The 23,664-nt window shown below is 41.3% G+C and overlaps 1 protein-coding gene across 1 annotated transcript in view; it reads right to left on the bottom strand.

Moving 5' to 3' along the window:
* Positions 1-23,346, bottom strand: part of EFHC2 (EF-hand domain containing 2) — a gene marked incomplete at its 3' end in the record, with an annotated part of 55,911 nt that extends 32,565 nt beyond the window's left edge. Inside the window, exons 1-5 of the mRNA XM_084226929.1 lie at positions 23,253-23,346; positions 15,302-15,487; positions 10,832-10,982; positions 4,156-4,379; positions 915-1,169 (exon numbers count right to left, since the gene is read on the bottom strand). Coding sequence (XP_084083055.1) covers positions 915-1,169; positions 4,156-4,379; positions 10,832-10,982; positions 15,302-15,487; positions 23,253-23,294 — 858 coding nt within the window. The 5' untranslated portion in view covers positions 23,295-23,346. The remainder of the gene's footprint in view (positions 1-914; positions 1,170-4,155; positions 4,380-10,831; positions 10,983-15,301; positions 15,488-23,252) is intronic.
* Positions 23,347-23,664: the final 318 nt, after the last annotated feature.

The raw sequence follows: 23,664 nt of genomic DNA, 5'->3' as shown, positions 1-23,664 counted from the left end.
AATTTCCAGAGGAAAAAGCCAGTCCTTAAAATTGCAACATTCACCTCTGTGGTCAAAGGGATCTGATATCATAGAGCCACTGCTAAATCAGCATCTCAGAACACAGGACTTACAAGGTGAGAAAAGTGTAATTTTTTGCTGGTAGGTTTTTATTACAAAATCTCATGTACATCTATGGTATCGCAAATAGATTATCAGTGTTAAAAGGAAAGGAGGAAAAGACTCTCAGTATTTTATTCCATCTGTTGGCTGATGTTATTCTATCATAAGGATCTGTCAGGAGTGATAGAGAAGTGTATCCAGATCAGTAATTTTATAATCATAACAGGTTACAGAGGATACAAACCCTTTGAAGATTTCTCTGAGTGGAGCATTTCACATGATTAATGCCCAAGAAAGCTTATTGATGGATTCCTATTGATTTTAATTGGCTTTGCCTAATGTCCCAAACCCTGAAACTCAGTTTTAAGAAATCACACCAGATTTGCTATGATGAGGTAATGTTATAGAATACTAAAACAGACTTTTCCAAAGGCTGCAAATGTAAGTCATAGATCAAATCTGAATTCACCTCAGTCTTACATAAGCTTATCAATATTAATTTTCTTGTCTTCCATTATTGTAGAGTTTTATTAATATAGTTGCCTTAATACATTAATACAGGAGAAAGAAAATCATAAGACATGTCTGTGACTAAATGCTCCTTTTAGTTTAAGCATGACAAGCCTAAAGATATTTTTCCATCACTTATTAATTTACTACACGAGTATGTGTGCAAAACCGAAATCATGCAATTATGATTAATACTGTGAAAACACTCTCTAAATATCATTACAATCCTAATACAGGATGTTCAAAACAAAGCATTCAATATTTCTTAATTAGTGGAAGAATTTGAAATTTCCATTGCTCACCTTTGGAAGCTTATCTCTTTTGAGGAAAAATGGAACTATATCCCGGCCTGAGTTTGGTGGTAAAATTTCTCTTATATCAATAGTGTCATCAGACAAATAATAACGAAGAACAAGTTCCCGTGGGTCAGAAATCTGCAGTTCTGGGTCCTTCCACACACAAGAAAACCCCAAAACTTGTCCATCAAACTCCAGAAATTGTTTCAAAGTGTCAAAGCGTTCATAAGGGTGAAAAGGATTTGTGCTCTCCAGATATCTCTGGTAAAAGAGAAATTAAAAGAATTTTAATTAATGTATTTTTAATTCTTTACTTCCAAAAAACAGGATCACAACTGCATGGTGCTGTCTAACCTTAGAACATAGGTCAAATGACACCACACCATTACAATACATGAAATATGATATATGTCATTATCAGAGAAGTATTTACAGGGTTGCTGTGCCCTCAGAAAAAAACATGAAAACAATTTTGGATTGGTTTTAATCCTTGTTTTTCTTGCAACGAGGTCCTCTAGATCAGAGAATTGTTAAATTATTTACAGTACAGCTCATATTTTCAAAAACTGCCTGTGGTAATTAGATGACTAGAACACCAAATAGCATCACTCTTCCTGATTTACTTCCTTAAAAATGATTTCTTACAGATAATGTGATGTAAAGAATCAATTCATTCTTTTCCCTTTGGTATTTTCTGTCATTCAACTTTAAAACATAGATTTTTAACTTTTGATTCATGCTACACAGTTGACAGGTACTGGGTATGTTTGTTCTCCTTTCAAAACACACCCATGGGTCTGATAAGAAACAGCAAATGTTCAGCTACAGATGCTTTCCAGCTCATGTGACAAGGTGCTTCCTGCAGTCTTGGTTGCTGCAAAACCAGTAGCACTGGGTTAAACTGGGTCCCAGGATGATGATCCAGTCCAAGGACTGCATTTCTATACTGTTAGTTCACATCTATAGATGTGACCTGAACAGAGTGTTTTTCACAAGTCCAAATCCACATGACCAAAGTGCATTAAAAGGGATGAGATAATCCTTCTCATCAACAAAATTGCTTCCAAAGAAGACACTGATGAGACAATGTGAGCTGAACTGTCTGAACAGAAAACAATATTAACTGTGGACAGTTTATATTGTTATCTAAATTTCTCTTTATCCACTAACACACCTTCTGGCCTTAAAAATCTGTGAGGGAAAAGGCCCATTCTTTCAGAGCATCAAATCTTAAAATAAAGAGAGCAGAACCAAGTTATTTACCTTCCCAGTGCTCTCTTTTCTCCTTCCTGACCCTTGAAGATGCAATAGGCAACAAAACACAGCCACAGAACCAGGTAACACCATTGTCATCCATGGAATACCATCTCCAACAATACAGGAGGAATTTCTTCATGGAAAGGGTTCTTAAGCATTGGAAGGGGATGCCCAGGGAAGTGGTAGGGGCTCCATCCCTGGAGGTGTTCAAGGAACACATGGATGTGACACTCAGTGCTCTGGTCAGGGTGACAAGGTGGGGACTGGTCACAGGTTGGACTTGATGATCTCAGAGGTCTTTTCTAACCTAAATGGTTCTGTAATTCTGTAAAGTATGAGTCTAAATGGTTTACAGCACTTTCCACTGGCCTCATTTTCTATCCCATCCTATTCCTTACCTTCCTTCATACCTTCATTTTCTGGCCATGTACTAGGAGTCCAGTGAAAACCAATTTAATTTTGCTTGAAGTAGCCCAGAGCAATCAAAAAAAAAATTACCTTTCCCAAATTAGGTGGTAATTTTTTCCCAGTAAAGTGAAAGTGTAAGTCAGCCAGAATCTGCTAAATAACTTTTCTGGAATTTCTCAACAACTGAGAACATGAAGACATAGATTTTTGTAATTTTTTGTCTTCTGAAGCTCTTATTTCTCAAACCTTTTTTCCCTCTCCATTCTCTTTAGGGATTGATATGCCCTATTCTTGAATGTTTTGCTTGTTGTTAAAAAAAAATTAAAACCTAAGTGGGTTACACAGTATCTTACAAAATGTTGACACAGTCTGACAGTATCAAGACAACTCAGCATGTGTTTATATACACAGCTGTTACCTACAGGGGCTGAGTAAGGGAAAGGAAACCCATGGCCAGGCTGAGTCACCACAACACAGAACCAGATGTGCTACAAGTGCTGCTTTTCACTGGGGGACTGCACAAGCCTGGCAGCATGAATGAAGAGAAACTAACTTGTTAGCCTGAGAGTGCCTCAGAGACATGGAAATTGTCCTACACATCTCAGTCACAGTCACCTTCTATTACTGCTGCTGAGGCCCACAGCAGTTTTCTCACTGAGAGCATTGAGGATGCCACAGACACAGGGAGTATCTGCTGCTTCCAGAGGACCAGGCTAGATCTGTCACTGCAGGCTGCATATGGTGGGCCAACAGTCCTAAGAGTCAGGTCAAGTGCCATTTGCACTCATATTAATCAAGAAAAACAGAACTGAAAGAAACTTGTCATTATTCCCAACAGAAAACATCACTCCCATTACTATCCCCAGAGGGGAAAAAAAATATAAATAAAAAGAAACAACGAATCCTGCAAAAGGGAATCCACATAGAATCTAGGAGTTGTGAGTGAGACTTCTGGGAGTGTGTGTTTGTGTATATGTGATCCCATACACTTACAAAAGAGGGAGGTAAATAAAACCTCACAAGCCTTAAAACAGCAGAACACTGGGTTCTGTATGGCAGAAGAATTTGCTTTACACATGTAAAGAACCTGTTAAAAACATGTTGGAGAAGAGATGAAAGATAACATATAAATAGAAAAAAGGAGTCTGCAGGAAGCCATGGGTGGGCTGGAACCACAATTCCAATTAGATCTTCTTTTAAACACTTTTAAAGTGTTTATTATTATCATTGGATTAGCCCAAGCAAAATCATAAGTAGAACATGTAAATTAAAATAAAACATGTAATAGGTACATCTTTTTTTTCTTTTCAGTTTAATACTGAAAGGCTTAAATTATTTTTCCTAATTAATTTTATTCTGTTTTAAAATGTGTACAAACATATCAAGAGAAAATTATGTATATAGTACAATGAGGCACATACCAAAATTTTTAAATCCAAGTTTTCTCTCGGGATTTACTCTGTTGAAATAGTTACTTTCTATTTGATATGAAAGAAATCATGTATGTAATACATATAAGTAATATGCATTCAAATCAAGTTTTATTCAGATCATGTTTTCACCACTGCTGCCTCCCCCTGACCTTTTGCCGTTCCGTGGTGTATGGGTCGTCTGGACGGCTTGCAGGAGGATTTAGTCTGATTCCTATCTTCCTCAGGAAATTTTTTGTGTACAGGTCACAATCTATAATCTTATATTTTCGGCCATAAAAGATTATTTCTATGTTGATATTGAAATCATGCATAGTGTAGAACTGATCCTCATGAGGAGGTGGAAGTGGAACCAGGCCCCGTCGTAAAATAGTTCCTGGAAAACAGAGTAAATTCATTAGGTAAACAATATTTGCTCTAAGGATCCTGACAGAATTAGGTTTAGAGAAGAAAAACCTGCCTTAGCAGGGAAAAAAGTATGACTTATCAAGGGACATTGAACTGACATTGAACTGAGCTTCCTTAAGGAGCACATGGAAAGTAGTGACAAGAGAGGTGATGTGGGCTGGTTGCTGGTCTGAAGCAAAGAATCCATCTTGAAAATATAGAGCCATGACCTCACAACCCACAGTCTCACAGGAACAGTATCCAAAAGAGAAAGAAAGGAGAGGAGAGAGAAGAAAAAAGAGAGATATTTTCACTTTGATAAAATAAATAAATACTTAAATTTTCTTACTCATTGTCTTTAAATTAAAGGACTGTTATCCTGACAGCATTAAATTTTATTACCTTTTGAAGATTAAAAGACAAGGAAACTGCTATTGGCCTATCAGCCGAATACTTTCAAATACATTGAGGAATTGGGTGATGCTTCAAAAGTACTCACTGCTTGTGAGCAAGAGACTGGAGCATCTTTCAAAGGAGGAAATGTGGAGAGAGCTGGGTCTGTTCAGTCTGGAGCATAGATGACTCAAGGTGGGGTAAATGTATCAAAGTTAACAGATACCTGATGGGAGGGAATGAAGAAGACGGAGCCAGGCTTTTTTCCATGGTGCCCATTGGCAGGATGACAGCAAATTAAAAGATACAAAATTCCAGCTGAGCACACAAACCCCCTTTTTTCCTGTGAAGGTGATCAAATAGTGGAACAGGCTCTCCAAAAGGGTTCCAAAGTCTCCATTCTCAGAGAAACCCAAAAGGACATGGCCCTGGGCATCTGGATCCAGCAATTCTGCTTGGAGCAGGAGCATGGACTAGGAAAGCTTAAGGTATCCTTTCCAACCTCAGTGACTCAGGGAAACCACAAATATTTCAGAAATAACTTACAATGTAAGGGGTCCCGGGAAGAGAGGGGATAAAGAGAGACAGAGCAGAAGGGAGAAAGATGCCACTCTCTGCTTTGGTGTTTGAAGGGCCTTGTTCCTAGCTTGGTCCATGGAAATTCTTTATTGTTCACTTTATTTCCCTATAGACTAATTTGTACGAAATACCTTTCTTTGCTACATTATCAGAGTTGTTTGTTAAGTTCTAATTCGTACAATGAAAATGTATCCTTAATTTTCCAGGGGAATAAAGCAACAAAGCAAATTTACTTTATGTTCCCATTAAAATAATTGTTTAAGACCCATTCATCATCCTGATGTTTCACATATACTGAATCCAACATTCTGATTACTGACCTTTGACAGTAAAATAAACTTGAACCTCTATCTGCTTAAGCATATTATACATCTATTTAGGATGTATCCTCATGAAAGGTGTTAGAAAATGTGGGAGGTAGCACATTTTAATGGGATGTAAAACTGCATTGCATTAGGTTTTAAAAAAACATATACTTTAAAATATTTTACCTGATTTTGGCTAATTCGTAGGTCAATCAACAGATAATGGGTAAGTCAGAGCATGCAAATCCTGTTGAATCATCACTCTAACTAAAATATTATGGTTGATGATCTTCTAATATGAGGTGTTTTCAGAGATTATATTCACTTCAGGTTTGGTGAATCAGCCTCAGCTTGTTTTTTGTATCACTTTTAAGGGTGAAACACATACACCCATTTTGTTCTGAGGGAGAAGAATTTCTTTCCTAATGGAAAATGTCTTGTAAAGATATTATCTGTAGCAATCCTTTGCTTTTATTAGGTATCACTGTGCCTGGTGTACACATGTAGAGGGTACATTTCATAATGTTGAATTTGAAATTTAATAAAACCTGATCAGCTGGGGTTAGGTCTCATCATTTTAAAATTGTTCTTCCTTCTGGAAAATAATACATTTCATATAGAAATTTGTTGCAAGCTGTTAAAGGAGCCTCTGACTGTGCAGTTTTCAAGTTGCTCAGGATGGATTGCTATTCCTCTTGGTTCTTTGGTTGCCAGTTTTACTGAGCAGGACATGCACCTTCACCATCAAGCATTGATTTAAATATTTGCATCTGGTCAGACTAAGGCTCTGTTCTACTGCGCTCTTGGAAAGGGAGTTGGGGTACTGCTGTGCTCTGACAGTGGTGGTGGCACTGAGCTCCCACACCATAATTTGTGACATATCATCTTTGCTCTTGGGGCTTTGGGTTATTTGGCAACCCCAGCAGCTGGTTAAGGAGATCTCACTAGTAGTGAAGGCCTTTTGACAATGAAGCTGGGCAGAAAATGATTTGGTGTCTGCTGCTTCTCTTCTCTGCAGGAGAAATTAAATGGTATCCAGAGTTTCCTCAGCACAGCTCTCCGACTCTGCACAGCTCAAGAGTGCATTAGAGAGAGGAGAGGAATGAGTAATACCTGGAGGTTGTACCCACTTTGCTTGCACAGAAAGGAGGAGAAGCCGCCACTATTATTCTTGCAACACAAAGAATTAATCCCAATAAACAAGGAGGCTTCTCACATTCACTTACTCACCCTTCCAGAACATAGCAAGGTCATGATTTGGCCACCATCAAATATGGCAAAATCACAATTATTTCAAGGCCTTGGGGGAGGCTTAAACTCTTAGATAATCTGTTATATTGGAGGAGCTGATGCAACTTCACTTTCCCACTTGTACTTTCCTCTTTAGCCAGCCGGCCTTGGGAACCCAGCCAGGAGGCAGCTCCGCTCTCTTTTTCAGCTGGCTGACCTTGGGGAAACCAGCCAGCTGCTCCACTCTGCTCTGGCTTGCAGGGTCTGGATTGCACTGGAAGCTACAGTCATCCCCACAGGAACAGAAATGACCTTTTGATAAGACAGTATCAGCCAGCCACAGTCCTGTTAACTGGGAATTATATGTACAAAACACTTGCAACTGCCATACGTAGGCTGGCTCTCTGTGGGAGAAGTTTTTTTTTTATGCTGAAAGAGTAATTATCATTCTAGCTGTGGAAGAAGCATTTGGAATTTGTTATGTGGTCAAGTTTACTGTCCTTCTCTCCTTATCTTGACTTGGGCCTTGTGCACTGTGATTGTCCTGCTGTTTCTTACTTTGATTCTGGTTTCTCAAGTTCAAGGTCTCTGCATTCTCTCCTCAGTACAGATTTCCTCTAATGTTTCTAATATTTGCCAAATAGCAAAGCAGTATCCAAAATTATATGAAGTTTACATTTCAGCTATTAAATACCAGCCTTGTAAGTCCAAATTCATGTCCAAGTACAGCAGCCAGTTTCATAAAGCAGTTTTTAAAGTCACTGAAACATTTCCCACGAACCATTTACTTCATTAGTTTGAGATTTTGATCAATGGTAAAAACACATTTTCTTGTTTTTTTTCTCTGAAGCCAATTTGTTTGAGTTTTTTTAAAATCATAATTCAATTTAGAAATTCTTCTAACTTCTTTGACCACTGTTCCTTCACCAGACCTTCCTGCAGTCTGTAAGCCTGTCCAAATTTCTTTCCACAAAACCACAAGCACTACAAGAGTACAATGGGAAACTACGGCATTTCTCCAATCTCACCATTCCCAGACACTCATCAAAGTCTCATTTGTGGGTTATGGCACAAGCATTGGTAATCCCATGGCCTCAAGGCCTTAACCAGCCAAGACACCCTTGATCTACCCTGACATAGCTCTACCTTCTCTCCAAGAAGCCTCCCTAAAACAGCCAAGCCAGCTGTCTGGTTTACATCTTTTTTGACAGGGCAAACATCCAAGTTAGTGTGACCAGAATCTTCTGCCTTCAACAGTTCAATCCTACTTTACCTATCACTGGTTTTTGCTGTTCCTCCTTTACACAACCCCTCTCCTGGCACAGCAACTCTCAATCTCTTCACACAGACCAAGCCCATTCTGCTCCAGATGTCCTCACACATTTTTCTTCATGCACCTGTGCTCTTTTGTTCAGTACAGTTTGCCTCTTAGCAGCCCAAGCTCTCATACAGCTGAACTCTCCTCTACAAATCCCTGGAATTTTAATTAAATGAAAAGTTGTATTTCAGCAGATGTGCAGAGAGCAGCAAAATGGTCAGGATCCTGAACTTCAGTTCAGTTCAGCTCCTCACCCTGTTATGACCTTTTCTGTATGATCCTGAGTAAGATATTCATTCCTTTGTGCTTCAGTTTACCAGCTCCACAATGCAGACAGTTCCCCTCCAGTTGTTCTTGGGCTTAAAACTTCCCCATTAGGATAAAAAAATTTAAACAATGTAAGATAGATAGATAGATAGATAGATAGATAGATAGATAGATAGATAGATTTATATTAAAAAAGGAAATGGGACAATTCTTTATTGAAAATGGTAAGATTAGCAGTTCATGATTTAGTATGTATTTTTAAGAAATATTGGTTGTGCATGTATTCAACAACAAATATATAGAGCCTTTAACTTAATAACTTTGTCATTGGTCTTTGATTATGGAGCACAAGGTCAAACTCCAAGTGCATGAGAGTAGAGAATCCTCTGATGGGTGTCTCCATCACCTCTTTCACTCCACATCACATTAATTTCTAGGACAACAAGAATATTTATATAGATGTTTATGTTAAAGTATAGGCCCTGTATCTACACATCAACTGTGAAGCCCAAACACAGTCCAAATAGTCCTTGGGCCTTTCAATCTACGGTTTTTCTTCCTTCCTAAACACAACCAATACACAGAGCTTCCTTACCAGACCAGGTACCAGTGACAAATAAATTAAGTGCACTTTGGAGATCCTGGAACATTTATTTTTAATCCCTCAGGTAAATATGTTGCATATATATATTTATCCCATACAAAGTACTCAGACAATCTCATAGAGACTTTCAAAACATCCTTGCATGGAAGACTGAGAAAATTCTTGTTTCTCTCAAATACTATTCAGGTCATTTTAGGTCCAGTATCAAAGGTGACTCCAACAATCATTAACACAAGATACAACCAAGGAAATAGGAGGAAATTGTAGCCTTCCTGTCACCAAAAGAACAGGACTAGACTGCCAGGAACATTAGGGCTGAAGAGGCAGCCTGCACAATCCATAGTACAAAAACAATGAAAATAACTCCTTCAAAGGATCAGCTTTGAATTTGCTTTATCCTGCTCTAAGAGTTTGGCTTCCACCTTCTCTCTCAAAGGCATCACCTCTGACTCTCTGTACTTCCTCTGTCAGAGGACATTTCCTCTAAGCCACAAACCCCAGAAGCAGCTGCTCCCACTCTTGGGGCACACAAGTCAAGGAAATGATGATGTCTCCCACAATGATGTCTCCCACGTCTTACATAGGGGTGCAGGCTGGGGGTAAGGGGAAGAGCCCCAACATGATTTTCTTCACAAGAAAAAGCTCTTGCCCAGGTAGGAGCAGGATGAGTTTTCATTGCATTCAAAATCAGTCACTGTCTATGAGCCTACAAAACTTCTGAGAACTGCTCCACACAGGGACAGCAGCGCCTGAAATACCATTTTAAGAGATTCACAGGCAATTTTATCCCAGTCCTAACAGTAATGATGCACATAACACCTTTAAATATTATCTTATTCTGTAAAGAGAGAAATTGATAGCATCTGCTGATCTGGGAAAAGAATAGAGTAGTTAAATGGTTAACTTATTTTTGAAAATTGCTGTGCTAAGAACGTATAAAATGTACAAAACATCTTTGGGGACTGGGAGGTGCAGCCATCCCAAGACATCCTGCTTCTCTGGATTATATCCCTTGAAAACTTTTAATTCTGGCAGCAACCCATAAACACCAAGAAGCAGCAGCTGTGTTCCCCCTCTGCAACAGGATGTTGACCGCTAGATCACATTTTCTTAATATAAACCAAGTCCAGTAATACCCCAGTAAATCAGCACAGCAAACCCTCCTCCTGAAGTCCTCAGGATGGTCCCAGAGCAGGGCTGTGACACTGAGGCAAGGCAGCTCCTCAACTTAAAAGGCATCAAGGAAGAATTACTGTGCCAAGGGCACTTTAATCATTAAAGAACCAAAAGTCAGAGGCACAGAAGACTCTTGTCTTCAATCATGGCAGAGACAGTGCAGTAGCTCAAGAACAATTACAGAGCTGCTGGCACAGAACTCCCTGTCAGTGCCAAGAGGGGAGGAGCCAGGCTCAGGAATGGAAATCTAGAACACAAATTGTTTTTGCAGGACTGACACAACACTGACAAAGACCTTACCACCATATGATTTCAAACTACTATATTAGAGAAAAAATTGTATGTTTGAGAAGGGGAGGGGATTCAGCCTTAGAAAACCCACATCTTGAGAAACTAAGACAATAAAAGAATTCACATCATGATCTGTAACAAGAAAAGACAATTATACCTGTGCATTTACACTCCATTTTAGGTATAAGAACTCACATTATATATCCTTTGGAATGGACCAAGACTGCATAGAAGAGAGATATAAAGGGGAGAAAAAAGGTGCCAATATAAACAGATACCTTGATTTATGCCACTGTCTTTCACTACAGGCTCAGTCACTTGAATTGTATCATCTTCAAGGTAGAAATATATTTTACAGTGTCTGATTCTATACAGCTCTTGATGTTTTTCAGGCACTTCTTCTTCAAAATAGGCATCAAAACACAACACCTATTAAAAACAATAAATAAATGTAAAGCAGCAAAATCTCCAATGCTTTTGCAAAATATATCAAATAAACTAATAAAGGTCATAAGTAACTAAATGTATGGATTTCAGGAGATAGATTTATTTCTCAGAAATGTAAGAGCAGAAATCCACAATAAAGCACATAAATATAAAATTCTTTGCTTGGCGTTTTTATTATCACAACATGTAAGCAGAGATGGAACTCTAAAGTAAAGAAATAAATCAAATACAAAACTATCAGCAGGTTGCTTGGAAAATCTTCCAAACAAAGCATTTCTGATAACACAATGAGCTGCCTAGGTACTGAAGCAAATTTTAGACTGCTATTCTATGAATTACTAGAAAATACAGTGCATGATGACAGCAATGGCTTTACCATCAAGGTAAGTGGAAAGAGTTCTTTTTAAGCAGATCCTGCAAGTGTTCAAATGAATAGCACTGAAGACTATCAGAGAGAAATGACATTTTTCAGGAGGTATTTACAGCTGTGCAATGTTGGCATTTCTAAACTTCCGTGGTTCTGCAGTTCAGTGAGTGGGGAAATCACACAGAGTGTAGCAACTTCTCTTCATGGTCTCTTGTAACAGCAATAATGCAAAAAAGCCCCACTTTCACAGGGGAGGTGCTCACTGCCCTCATACCTGGAGATCCCAGATCAAACTCAGATACATTACACAAATTTTGCACTTCTTGGTATCAGTTTTTAACCACCAACACCAATATTAAGGGAATATGAGAGATGTATCTACTTCCTCTATCTAGCAGGATGCTTGCATTGGTATGTGCAGGAAGGCATTAATTAAAACAGGTTTCCATCCTGTCCCCCCAGCACATTTGGGACAAATGATTGTTAATTTATACTTAATTTTCCACACTGGTTATATTTAATAAATGCAATTACCTTTACTCTTCATTCATCAGACAACCTGAGGCATTGAAAAAAAGACAGTTTAGCCATTCTCTATGTTTCAACAAGCATCTAGCAGACCATGAGTTGGAAATGTTTGAAATCTAATAAGCTGGCTGAGCTCTCTGCATGACAGAACACACTGGTTAATAGTCTGCACTTCTTTTGCACATGCCTTTGGGAATCTCAAAGTACCTCCATGAGTATTCATGGAGTACTCATGAGTACTCTGCCATCCAGAGATTTTATAATATCTCATGGACAAGAACAACCACCTTTTCTACATCTGGGAAGAGAGAAGTAGCACCCTGCCCAGGGGCACACAACAACAGCCACCCTGTGTCCTGCTCAGACTTCTCAGTCACATTCCCTTCTCTCAGGCAGGCTAAGTGCAAGATGAGAATAATTCTCTTTCCAGAAATTATTTCAAACGCTTAGATCCCACTGATTTTCAGCAACCACAGAACAGTATGACAGACACATTTTTGGCATCAACTCTCCTGCACTGTGACCCTCCACCACTAGAGAAATAAAATTTAAATTATAATCAAATTACATAACCATTACCTGTTAAACCTGATGGCATTAGATCTTCACACAAAGGAATCTAGAAAACTCAGGTATAGTTTAACTAGTACAACATGCAAGTATCTGAACAACGTACAGATTTAAAAATATATTTAAAAATTAATACTTGTCCACATTTATTAAACTGTGGATTTCACTTTTTCATGTATCAAACACAAAACACTGGACAAAACATCTGACATACAACAGAGGCAACACAAACTATCAGTCTGCAACATCTCTTCCTCTTCCATTTGTCTAAACACTGGTGCAGAGTGCCATTTTTGGTGACCAAATGATCCTTCCTGGCCTCCAGCTACTGTTCTGGAATGACCAGGAGCCCTGTATAAATCTCTTGAACACTCCAGTGGACATAAAAGGTGCTCTGGTAGAACCACAGTCTGAACATCCTGGGCTTCAGCTGACAAGGATCAGAATTTCATTCCTTGCCCAGCTACTGATAACCCATGAAATCACCCAAAACATAGAAACTTCTGCACCCTCTTGTCCCTATTCTGCCAGTCCCACTAGAATGCTCTTCAAGTGCTCTGTTTCATCACTAATTGTTCTTAATTTTGTCAATGATCTCTTCTGACAACAGCTGTCTCATGAGACACCAGCCAGGCAAAGCAGTCTGTTTGCACAGAACTCCAAGCTCAATCACATCCTTAATACACTGGATTTATTTCTTTCTCTGAGCACACACCTATGCCCTGGTTTATCCTATTTGAGGAGCTTGTGCAGGTTCTTTTGCACTCACACTTTATTCTCTTTATACCCTTATCAACATGCTAGTGTGTGACTGAAATATATGCAGCCACCAACTGAAATTTTGCAGATCAAAGCAGATGATTCAGGAAGTGTGAGGAGAGGAAGGAAGAGAGATGAAGATGACTTACTTTTCATTTTGGAGCAAAGTTAAGTCTTAAAAATACTTAAAATGTAACACTTCCTAACTGGAGTCTCATCTGCAGTACAGAACTACAAAATTCCCATCCCACTCCTTAAAAAATTAAATGTTACCTATGAAAACCAAAAATAACAAATATTGAATAAACTCTGCAGCACTTTGCAAAGTGCCACAAAGTTTCTCTGGCACCTGTGATAGTCAAATTATAAATATCATTCCAAGCCCAGGAGACCTTGTGTATGTACTCATCATGGAAGAAATTAAATTTACACCTGCTTCCTATTAGGCAAGTGAAACTACAAAGACTACTCAGCTTACTTAATAATGAAGTTTTATGCCTGTCCTTCTTCCAGTTGCTATGGTAGTATTGAAAGTTAACAGCCAAAGTGGTAAGAAAGCAGCTTACATTTCAAAAGATAAACACCTACTCAAACCTTTTTTCATTAAGTGAATTCTGCTGAGTCCCAAACTGTAGCACTGGAGGACAGAGCTGCATTCCAGGCTCTTAACTGGGGAAGCTAAATTACTTGGATAGTGAGTGCCCTGTAACAAACTGCCATTAATACAAACACATGAGCCCTCCAGAGGCCAGTTCTGAACCTGCAGACTCCTGTCCTGGATTGCCCTGGGATGTACACATGGATTAGATCAGGAATGGCCAAAGGCCAGCAAGGTCTTCTCACCAGCCAAGGCCAGGAACTGATGCTCACTGGAAGGTCCCTCTGCCTCCTACTAAACCTCTTGATTCCATAGGCTTGGATCCAAGGCCTGAGGAGGCAACACACCCTGCTTGTTCCAAGAAGGGAGTAGGAAAAGCAAACTCAGGTCTGGCTGAAGCCTTAACACCTGGGCACACTGGACCAGGTCATACCTGAGCATGTTGCTCTGGGAGCAGCACCAGGGATCTCAGAGGCAAAGCCAACCAAAGGCATGTGAGCTGTTCAAACCTAACATTTTCTTGTTGTAGTTCTGCTCTGCCAAAAATGAATGTGTAATTGTAGTTCAATTAACTGCATGGCTTCTCTTTTAAAGCAAAAATTATGAGATTTGCCTTTCTTCCCAATATTTAAATACCATAATCATTTAGTCATGCAACATTTCTGCTATCTGCTGAATGATTCCTTTTTCTGGATCATTTTCCTTTCCTGATTGTAGGCTTTTTGCTTTAGAAATAAAACATCTCTAAGGAGAATTTAATGTGAATTTAAACATAGCAAGCAACAACAATGTGCTACAAAATTCCTGTCATCACGGGTTACAGTTATTTGATAATTCTCTAACTTAAAAGGTGACACTAAATTATGCAAAAAAAAAAAACCAAACCAAAAAAAAAACCAAAACCCAAAACCAACTAAACAAAAACAAACAAACAAAAAAACAAACCCTAATTTTAAATTCTGTGTCTGTATCAGACATACACAATTATATAATAACAAATCATACAGAAGTCCAGAAGTCAATAGGACTTTGAGCATACAGGCATGATGGCATGAGTGAATCCCAAGCATGTAGCACTCCACTGAGTTTAATGATTCCCAGGTGCCCAGACACACTTTCTCCTGGACTGGGGATTACCTTACATTCATTCTTACCAGCTTGCCAAATAATTCCTTTACTGTCATCATTTTCACTGTAAAGAAATATGCTTCCCACCCCCTTATTTTTGTTAAATCCTGTAGGAGATATATTGCAATACAGAAACATTTTTATTTATTGTTGTTATGTTTATATTATTTGTCCAATACATTAATATAATGAAAAAAATACCCACTACCACTCTTTTTGTTTATCTAGGAGCTTTTTTTGCATGCACAAAATAATCTTCTGAAATCTAATGGAATTTCATCGTTATGCTCTGTCATATTGTAGCTATTCATCAAAAAAAAAAGTTTTCTACATACTACACATACTACATACCTGCCTGTCAAATGCTATCCAAGCAGGAGGAGCACTTCCTATTCCTTCAGGAAACACACTGCTGGTAACTTTCAGGGTCTGACCAGGTAACGGTTCACCTCCTATTCCAGGTTTATCTTCAAACAGCTTCCGAACATTATTGCTGTACCCACAGATCTGTGATCTGTGGAAATTTTCTCCTCCAGTCTGTCAAAAGTGCAAAAGAAAAAGGGAAAAAAATTTCTGTGTTTTTGATAAGTCCATGATAGCTGACCATCCAGGCAAGGAGGATTAATTATACAAAAGTTTCTTTATATTTACTTTTAATACAGACTCTAAAAACCTGTAACAACTGGAATGCTGAAAGTGAAGTGACATTTTCCTATGGCAAATTTGCCAGTCTTATAGACAAAAATGGAATAATATTCCAATAATTTACCTAGGCTGAGAGACTGGACAGTACCAGATGTTTACCCCCCACACTCCTTCCCTGCAACAAGGATTGAGGTGGTAGAGAAATAATCAAATCACCCTCAAGAACTGCTGTAAAAGGTAAAGGGGAAAGGCCTTTCCTACAGCTCTCCAGAGGACAAATGGAAACAGCTCAGCAGCACTCAGAGAACAGCCTGCTCTCCTTATTAATGTCAAAGATCTTATTTACACTTGCATCCCTGAGTGCAAACAAATTACTCTGCACTAGTGAATACACTTGAATTTTGGGAGGCTGGACCTGAATCAATAGGCAGACATTCATTTTCATCTGAGAGTATTTCAAAAGAAGGTCTCTGTAGTGATTCCTCTGTATCATTACTAATTTTTCAGGCAATTAAAGATGGAGTGCTTAAAAATATAGGAACAACCAACCAACAGCAAAGAAAACCATCTTGCCCACTTGAATTTCTTGGCTGGGGATGGAACCAGTCTTCAAGTGACACAGAAAAGCTTCTGGGCTCACATAAATATCACTCCTGTCTCTGGGAATGTCCGTCCTAATAAGCTGCCTGCTTTGCTGGCCAGAGGCAGCTGGTGTGAGCTGGGCTTGGAGAGCAATCCCCTAATAAGCCCACACAGCAGTCTCATAGAAGAGGACAGGGAAATTGGAAATGCCAATGGAAAACTCCACTTCCTTCCATGAGCAACAACCCTGACTTGTTAGCTCCTCTTACTCTGCTATTCTTCCCTTTCTCGCCCTCTCAAATCCTCAAAATACTTTATCTGGGAAAGCAGAGAGGGGCCACTGCACCCTGGCATGCCCATTAAGAGGAGAGAGAGGCCATCAGAGCTGTGCCCTCCCTCATCCTGGGGCTGGGGGGAACATGAGGGAAGATGAGGCTGAAGTGGGAACTGATGTTATGGCTGAGAAAAGTAAAGAGGAAAAAGTTGGACATCAAAATTTTTCACAGCAGCACCAGAGCAGCATGTCAGTAAAGTAGCAGGGGGACAAAATTGCCTCCCCACTCCATTTGGAAGACTGGGTCTCACTGATTTTCACATGCATATGTGTAAACCTCTACTCTCCCAAAAGGTGTAGACAGTTCTAAGTTAGTGTCATAAATCAAAAAATTGTACAAATAATCCTTTTTCATGATGGTAACATTCAAGTGCTCCAAGATAACATAACACACACCCAGCAGAGCAGTTCTGGGAACAAGTGAAGCTGCAAAACCTGAAAGCACTCAAGCAGTTATTTCATTCTTCCATTATGAAAGAGTCAGGAATTGAAAGGCAAGGAACCAGGCTCATGGCACAGAATTATCAACACCAGTCTGCAGGAACTCCTGCACATTGGGGTCACAGTCTGAACTGTTCACCTGCCTCCAGGTGCTCCAAATCCAATGGCACAATACAGAGAGCTGCTGACATGAACAGCCCAATCACTGCTTTAGCTGAACCTTGCTTAAAATCCTTTTGCACACCACTTTGGCAAGGACAGCAGTATGAAAAAGAATAATTACTATTTTTACAAATCATTATTTTTAATACTATGATAATCAATGGCTATACCCTTGCTTTGGTTAAAAAAAGCTGAGCTAGCCAGTACCCTTTGAAACAGTTATTGCAAAGGAATAAGGTTCACATACTGGGGTCAGAAACAATCAGAGCTAGGAGAGCACATCCCCAAAGAAGATACTTTAAAGGTAGGCAGTGTTTTGAACAAAGGTGGATAAAAGAGCATGCAGAAAGTATCACAATTTTAAGAATAATACAAAGGAAACAGAAAATTTCTCCTCAAGATATAACTCAAGAACAAGAGTTACTGAATAAAAGAGAAAATCAATAAAAAGAAATGCTTGCATGCAGACTAGGAGTTCATGGGTCCCCCTACCACAGAGCATTGCTCAAGCCAGGAATTTGACCAGACACATTTGCAGGAATGATGCCCAAAATTAATTTTTTTATATCAGCACAGCTTTTTGAGCTGAGATATTAAATGCCATACTTCAGTGTGAGCACTGACATTTAGGCATCAGAAGCAGAGCTTCATGTGGTCATCCCACCTCTCCCACAAGAAGTGAGGACAGGCACTCTCCTGGAATCTGGAACAGCCAGGCACTGACAGGGGCTGGCACCTGCTTTGTAACACATCTGCACTTGGGATGGTTTCTTCTCTCTCCTTCGGGTGCTACTGAACTTGCCTTTGTTCTTTTGCTTCTTTTTAAAATAATTTTGCTCCTCTGTAAGCTGAGAAAGAGCTGGAGAGAAGTCAAACAGGAAGGGAGCTTTCTGCATTTATCAGTTCAAATGCACAGTAACTACAGTCAAGCTGAATTTTAAAAGGGGATTTTCTAGGCAGAAACATCTGATTTATACTGAAGGTGCTACAGAACAGATCCACTTTCTTGCACAGCAAGTATTTATTTATTTCCCCTCTATTACCAAAGCATGTGTTAGGGAGAAAGGCACAGTTAGCAAAGCACAGTGAGGGTGGCAGTTTTCCTGAGCAAAGGAAAGCTTTTCATGTCCTCAAAACTTCTTCTAGAAGCATTTGCTCTTCATATGTTTTTGGGGTTTAGCAGCAAAAGTATGGCAAAGTGTTCATCAAAGTAATCCAAGAATGATCCTGCTGTAATTTCCAGAATTTAGGGCTAAAATCACAACACCCTTAAAATTTGATATGAAAAAGACAAGATAAAAAGCTTCAATTCTGTTAAGAATCTGTTGTGTCATTCCTCTAACTTTCTAGGGTTTGACAAAAAGACTATTTTAAATTCCTAATCACATAATTACTTATCCCCTTCTTCCAAAAAGCACCTAGATCCATAAACAAAACCATCTCGTCTCAAAATCTGTTCAGTTATTCCTTAAAAAAAAAGGCAAAAAAACAACAGAACAACAACAGCAAAAATAGAAAGTTTTTAAAAAAGATTAATTATAATTGAGGATCACAAAAGGGAAAAATCACATTTGGAAAACTTCAGCGAATGAACTCAGACCACATCTGGCCTAAAATAGTGACAGAACACCATGCTACCTCCACATTGAATGACTTCTAACAGAAAGCTTTCAGAGAGCAGGAAAAGAGCCTGAATGTGTCTGCTGTGCTAATGCAGCTCAACTGAACAGGCTGTGGAGCTGCTGAACAAAGCTGGACATTTTCTGTGTGGTGAGCCTGAAAAATGTTGAGGATCCACTGAATAGTGACTAATACAAAGGTCAGGGTTCTCTGACTGCAGCTCTTGGCTCTGCAAGCTCTGCCCCTGCAGTCCTCGGGGAACGGCGCCTCGTGCTCGCTCCATCTTGCTCTGGAATAGAGTCACAGCAAACTCCCCAGGGAGCTGCACATTCCAGCTGAACCAAACTCAGCTGGAAATGGTCCAGCACAGCAGCTGCAGTGATGGGAGAGCCCTCAGTGAGCTCTCAGAAGCCATGTTTTTAACTCAGTCCCACAGGGAGCTATGGCAGGAGGGGCAGCACAGTTCTGTACCCAGTATCCATCTGTATCTGTAATTCCCACCCTGAGAACAGCAGCTGCACCCTGGATGTCCTGCTCAAACCCCGTATCAGGAGGAACTTTGGCACTTCTGAACTATTCTAGGCTGCTGATAAAGTCTCCTGCCTGCTTCAGCTACGTGATAGAAATAAATGCAAATGCTACACACTGTGCCAGTCAAATTCATGTGACTGATTTCCAACTCTTTTATCACCCCCTGCTTCCTGCAGAGGTCTCAGGATTAAGTGGTACTGGCAAAGGAAGAACACTCTAAGACATTGTTGCCAGCAACTCTGGTGCCACTCTAAAAACATCACAAAACAAGCTGCATCAACACCAATAGTGTGGATCAGTACAGGAAAGGCATGGATCTATTGCAGCAGGTCCAGAGGAGCTCCAGAAAAATTAGCAGGGGCTAGAGCACCTCTCCTATAAGGACAGGCTGAGAGAATTGGGGTTATTCAGCCCAGAGAAGAGAAGCATCCAGGGAGACCTTATTGTGGCCTTTAAGGGGGAGTATAAGAATAAAAGGGACAGACTTTTTAGCAGAGCCTGTTGCAACAGGACAAGGGGTTATAATTTTAAGTGAAAAGAGAGCTGATGAAGGCTAGGAAATTTTTACAATGAAAGTGGTGAAACACTGGGACAGGTTGCCCAGAGAGGTGGTGGATGCCCCATTCCTGGAAACATTCAAGGTCAGGTTGCCCTGAGTAACCTGATATAGCAGAAGGTGTTCTGCTCATAGCCTGGATGACCTTTAAAGGTCCCTCCCAGCCCAAACCATTCTGTGATTCTGGCCTGCTCTTACTGCCTGGGAGAAGACAACAGATGGATAAAGGAAAGGGCCCAAAATGCAGCCACAAGGGGCAGCTCCAGGAAGATTCAGGTTTGGGGGGTGTGAACAGAGAGAGATGGGGGAGCAGGGCTGAGGGGCAGGAGGTAGTGGAAGGGGTTTAGAGAAAGATGTCCAGGGAAAGAAGAAAGGACAGCTAACACAATTACTTATAAAGAGTTTGGGAAATGTTCTTGGTCAAGAAAAACTAATGTCCTTATTTGTGGGTTACAGAGCAGCAGAAAATATTTCAGGCAGGAAACACAGAGACAACCACAGCAGCACGATTGAGGGCAATTCCAAGCTGCTGCAATAAACAAGGAAGATGTGGAATTTCTGCTGTGCCACTTAAGTTTGCAACAAATTTTTTTTGTAGTTTTTCAAGGATGTAGTTTCCCCCTGAGATCTATAAACTTATTGTCCAATTCTCTAAGAAATGCCATGGACAATTGTTGCACAGAATTTCCTCTCTGAGAGAGATTTCAAACATCAGGCAAGAAAATACACTGGTCAGCCAGCACTTGGCAAATCTGGCCCATATGAATATGTGTTTGTCACCCTCCTCCTTAGCTGCTGACATGGGCAAGGACATCAATCCACTATCAGAAGGAGCACCTGCTTTTGAGAAGAGGAGGCAGACAAGGAACACTAATAAAGGGAGTACTTGTGTTGTAACCAGTGCCATCCCTGACACAGTCCAGGCTCCAAATGCTCAAACTTTTTCTTGCAGTAATAAAGCAAACCTTTTATATGCTGTGTTTCCACCAAGTGCTCAAAATACCTGTATTGTTAGATTTCCTCATCACCCACAAACAAAAAACATGGGCACTGCTGGTGACCAGCTGATCTTTGACTTCTGTTTTAAAAGAGGTAGAAGGGTTTTTTTTTTTTGATGAATGGACTTATATATGTACACAAACTACTGTAATTTTGATTTTGAACACTATCTTAAAGCTCTGATTTTCTGGAAGCAGCCCAGCCACCTTATTAAATGCATCCAAAGTAGACAGAGCACACATGTACTCCCCTTCCATCCCTTTGGTGGTCTACAGATGAGGCAGGTGGAAGCATTAGGAGCAGAGACGAGAATTTCACTAGGAGCTTGAACAGTAATGAGTGGAATTAATACCCATCATTATAAACCAAGGGCTGACAGGAACAACCATCCCCTGTTCCCTGTGCATCCTTCTTCAAGGAATGCTTTGGCACTGTTGTTTCTGTGCAGTAAGAGGCATTGATGGTGATGCTTGCAGTCCTGACAGGTGGAAACATTTTCTTCCTTTTCAATTTATCTATAGCAGTGACACCTTTTTTCTCCTTTAAATATGTTATTTTCAGCTTCTCATTTGTGGAGGCGAGTTGTCATTATTAACTCCACTGTCTCAAGGACTGACAAAAGGAGCAATCTGGAGCCCTAACAAGGCTTTATAACCATGGTTTTATGTGGCACTTAGTGACAGCTTTCACACCTTTAGTTCTTATACTCACTGCATGCACTTCAGCATGGGGTGTTCAACAGTTAGCAACTCTTCCCAAGCATGTGAAGTTAAATTAAATCAGTTAAGTTAAATTGAAGTTTGGAGAACAATAAAGCCACAGACATCCCTGAGCTGAGCTATTCTGCTTCCAGCCAGCAGGTATCAATGGCACACACCTATTCCAGTGCTGCTGACACACCCACTCAGCAGCCACCTCAAGAGTTACACACACAACCAATCCTCAACAAAACAAATCTCAATTCAGCAAGAGACTGAGTATTCACCACCAGACCTTGTTTTTATACCCCTTCCAAAACAACAGCACACAGCTGTTTCCAGGGAAGAAGATGCCTGAAAGATCCTCACAGGCTGGGCTTGCAAGAGGTCCTGTGTTTGCACACACCTGTGCAGAGCTGACACACAGAGTGAAGCTGGGAGCCCACATATTTCTACACAATTTCATGCTCCCTGTACCTGGGCAGCTTTGTGTCTACCTGCCTTGTGTCTATCAAAGAATCATAGAATGGCCTGTGTCGTAGGAGACCTCAGAGATCATTCAGCTCCAACCCCCTTTTGATGGGTAGGGACACATTCCTCTAGACCAGATTGCTCAGAGCTGCACCTGACCTGGCCTTGAACACTTCCAGCAATGGGGTATTGACATGTTCTGTGGGCAACCTTGGCCACAACATGTCTATAGTGTGAAAACTACAGATTCTCTTGCAGGTATTTTGACAACGTTAATATTAACAACGTTAAAATACACTGTTTCATTTGCTTCCTGAAGGCTCCAGCTGGAGTGCGGTGCATGGATTCTGCCCTACCCTCTGGCATTGCTTCATATTAGTAAGTTCAGTGAATTCCTAGCTATTCTTGATGAAAAATTCTGAAGTAGTGATGGCAGCCTCCTCTTTTGTTTGCTGTGATAAAATTACCATCTTGTCTATTTAGCTTGAATTAATAGTATTGGCAACCCTGAAACAGCATATCAGCATTTCTGTCACTGCCCTCTCTGGCAAAGCCTTTTTGGTTACTTACGTGAGGGTATCTCTCTCTCCCTGTTTTGTTCTGTTAGAGCTGTTAGAGCTCAAACTGCCCCAAAGCAGTTGCCAGATCACAGAATCAGTGAGGTTGGAAAAGATCTCTGAGATCATCAAGTCCAACCTGTGAGTGATCACCACCGTGTCACCCAGCCCATGGCCCTGAGTGCCACATCCAGGATCACCACCGTGTCACCCAGCCCATGGTCCTGAGTGCCACATCCAGGATCACCAGTGTGTCACCCAGCCCATGGCCCTGAGTGCCACATCCAGGATCACCAGTGTGTCACCCAGCCCATGGCCCTGAGTGCCACATCCAGGATCACCACTGTGTCATACAGACCATGGCCCTGAGTGCCACATCCAGTCTTTCCTTGAACACTTCCAGTGACGGTGACTGCACCACCTCCCCGGGCAGCCCTCCCCGATGTCTAATCGGCCTTTCTGTGTAGAAACTCCTCCTTGTGTCCAGCCTAAACCTCCCCTGGGGCAGCTCTGGCCTCACTCCGCCCGTCCTGCCGCACAGCACCCCGACCCCGCCGCTGAGGCCGGGGAAGCTCAGCGCACCCAGGGGCGCCCCGCCTCCACCTGCGGGCCGGCCCCGCCACGCCCGGGACCGCCTCCGGCACGGCCCCGCGGCCCCGGGGCAGGGCAGGAGGGCGGGCAGGAGGCGGCCCGGGCGGTCACTCACGTTGCGGCGGCGGGAGAAGCCGGGCAGCAGCGGCAGCGCCATGGCCGCCCCTCAACCGCTGCCGCCGCCGCCGCTGCGCGGAGACCGCGCGGCCGTGACGTCATGCGGCGGTGACGTCACGGGGCGGGGACAGGCGCGGGGCGACCGCGGGGCTCATCCCGAACGGCTCCATCCCGAACCCTCATCCCGAACGGCTCCATCCCGAACGGCTCCATCCCGAACCCTCATCCCGAACGGCTCCATCCCGAACGGCTCCATCCCGAACCCTCATCCCGAACGGCTCCATCCCGAACTGTTCCATCCCGAACGGCTCCATCCCGAGCGGCTCCATCCCGAACGGCTCCATCCCGAACCCTCATCCCGAACGGCTCCATCCCGAACGGCTCCATCCCGAACCCTCATCCCGAACGGC

Source organism: Fringilla coelebs (genome assembly GCF_963513975.1).
Source record: "Fringilla coelebs genome assembly, chromosome: 2".
NCBI classification, from domain to species: domain Eukaryota; kingdom Metazoa; phylum Chordata; class Aves; order Passeriformes; family Fringillidae; genus Fringilla; species Fringilla coelebs.
Note: the sequence above shows the minus strand (reverse complement) of the source record. Positions and strands in the feature narration are given on the sequence as shown.